The following is a 974-nucleotide window of genomic DNA, read 5'->3' as shown; positions in this document are numbered from 1 at the left end:
CGCTCAGGTATTACCGCTGCAATACTTAGTCTCACCATTAAATCCAAACACATCGTTTTACACCACACACAACTACACAAGTGTCCTCAAAACAAGTTAAAATAGGCCCAAAACAAGCCGTTAATTAGTCCCATGTCGATCGAGAGTATCGAGCTCGTCAAAGGAAAAGGAATAAGCTAGGCTAGTGTCGCAGTTCTGAAACAAGAAGCGATGCACGCGAGACAGCGACGCTCGTCTATATATAGGCCACCTGAATCAATCGCCAAAAGCACCCACGAGCAAGTCTAGCGCATCCAAGCCTAAGCAGCAGGACTGCAGGAGCTTAGCTAATTAGACCTAGCTAATTAGGCTTAGCAATGGCGCACGCTAAGCTCGCAGCTCTAGCCGTGCTCGTGGTGATCCTGCTGCATGGGTCGCCGCGTGCACTTGCGATTGACCAAATGCCGGCGACGATGACCTTGAATGGGTTCGAGCGCGGCGAGGGTGAGCCAGCAGAGTGCGACGGCCAGTACCACAACAACAAGGAGATGCTGGCGGCGCTATCAACTAGGTGGTACGCAGGCGGGATTCGGTGCCAGAAGATGATCAGCATCACGAACACACAAAACGGGCGCACCGTGCAAGCGCGCGTGGTGGACGAATGCGACAGCAATCACGGGTGCAAGGACAACATTGTAGACACCTCAGTCGCTGTGTGGAACGCACTTGGGCTCGACACCAACATCGGTGAAGTGCACGTCACATGGTCCGACTCCTGAAACCATGCATCTACCGGTGAATAATAGGCCCCTGCATGCGCGGGCTGGAAAGGGACTCGCAAATCACAACGTGTCATTTTTATGTTTCTATATACGTACTTATCCTCTCAGCCAATGATAGAGTACGCAATAAGCGAGATCTTTCACCAAAGAACTATACGTGATCGTATACATGCATTAATATATGAGATTAATCAAGTTATCAGAAGCTTAGTT

At 50.2% G+C, this 974-nt stretch overlaps 1 protein-coding gene across 1 annotated transcript; it reads left to right on the top strand.

The window, feature by feature from the left end:
• Positions 1-356: 356 nt before the first annotated feature.
• LOC127330471 (putative ripening-related protein 6) lies at positions 357-758 on the top strand. The gene has a single exon (XM_051356672.1). The coding sequence runs from the start codon at positions 357-359 to the stop codon at positions 756-758; it is 402 nt and encodes a 133-aa protein (XP_051212632.1).
• Positions 759-974: the final 216 nt, after the last annotated feature.

The sequence above is a fragment of the Lolium perenne genome, chromosome 1, assembly GCF_019359855.2.
Source record: "Lolium perenne isolate Kyuss_39 chromosome 1, Kyuss_2.0, whole genome shotgun sequence".
NCBI classification, from domain to species: domain Eukaryota; kingdom Viridiplantae; phylum Streptophyta; class Magnoliopsida; order Poales; family Poaceae; genus Lolium; species Lolium perenne.
This window is presented reverse-complemented; position numbering and strand designations above follow the sequence as displayed.

Coding starts and splice junctions, on each gene's coding strand:
- LOC127330471 (XM_051356672.1), top strand. CDS start 357: ATGGCGCACGCTAAGCTCGCAGCTCTAGCCGTGCTCGTGGTGATCCTG.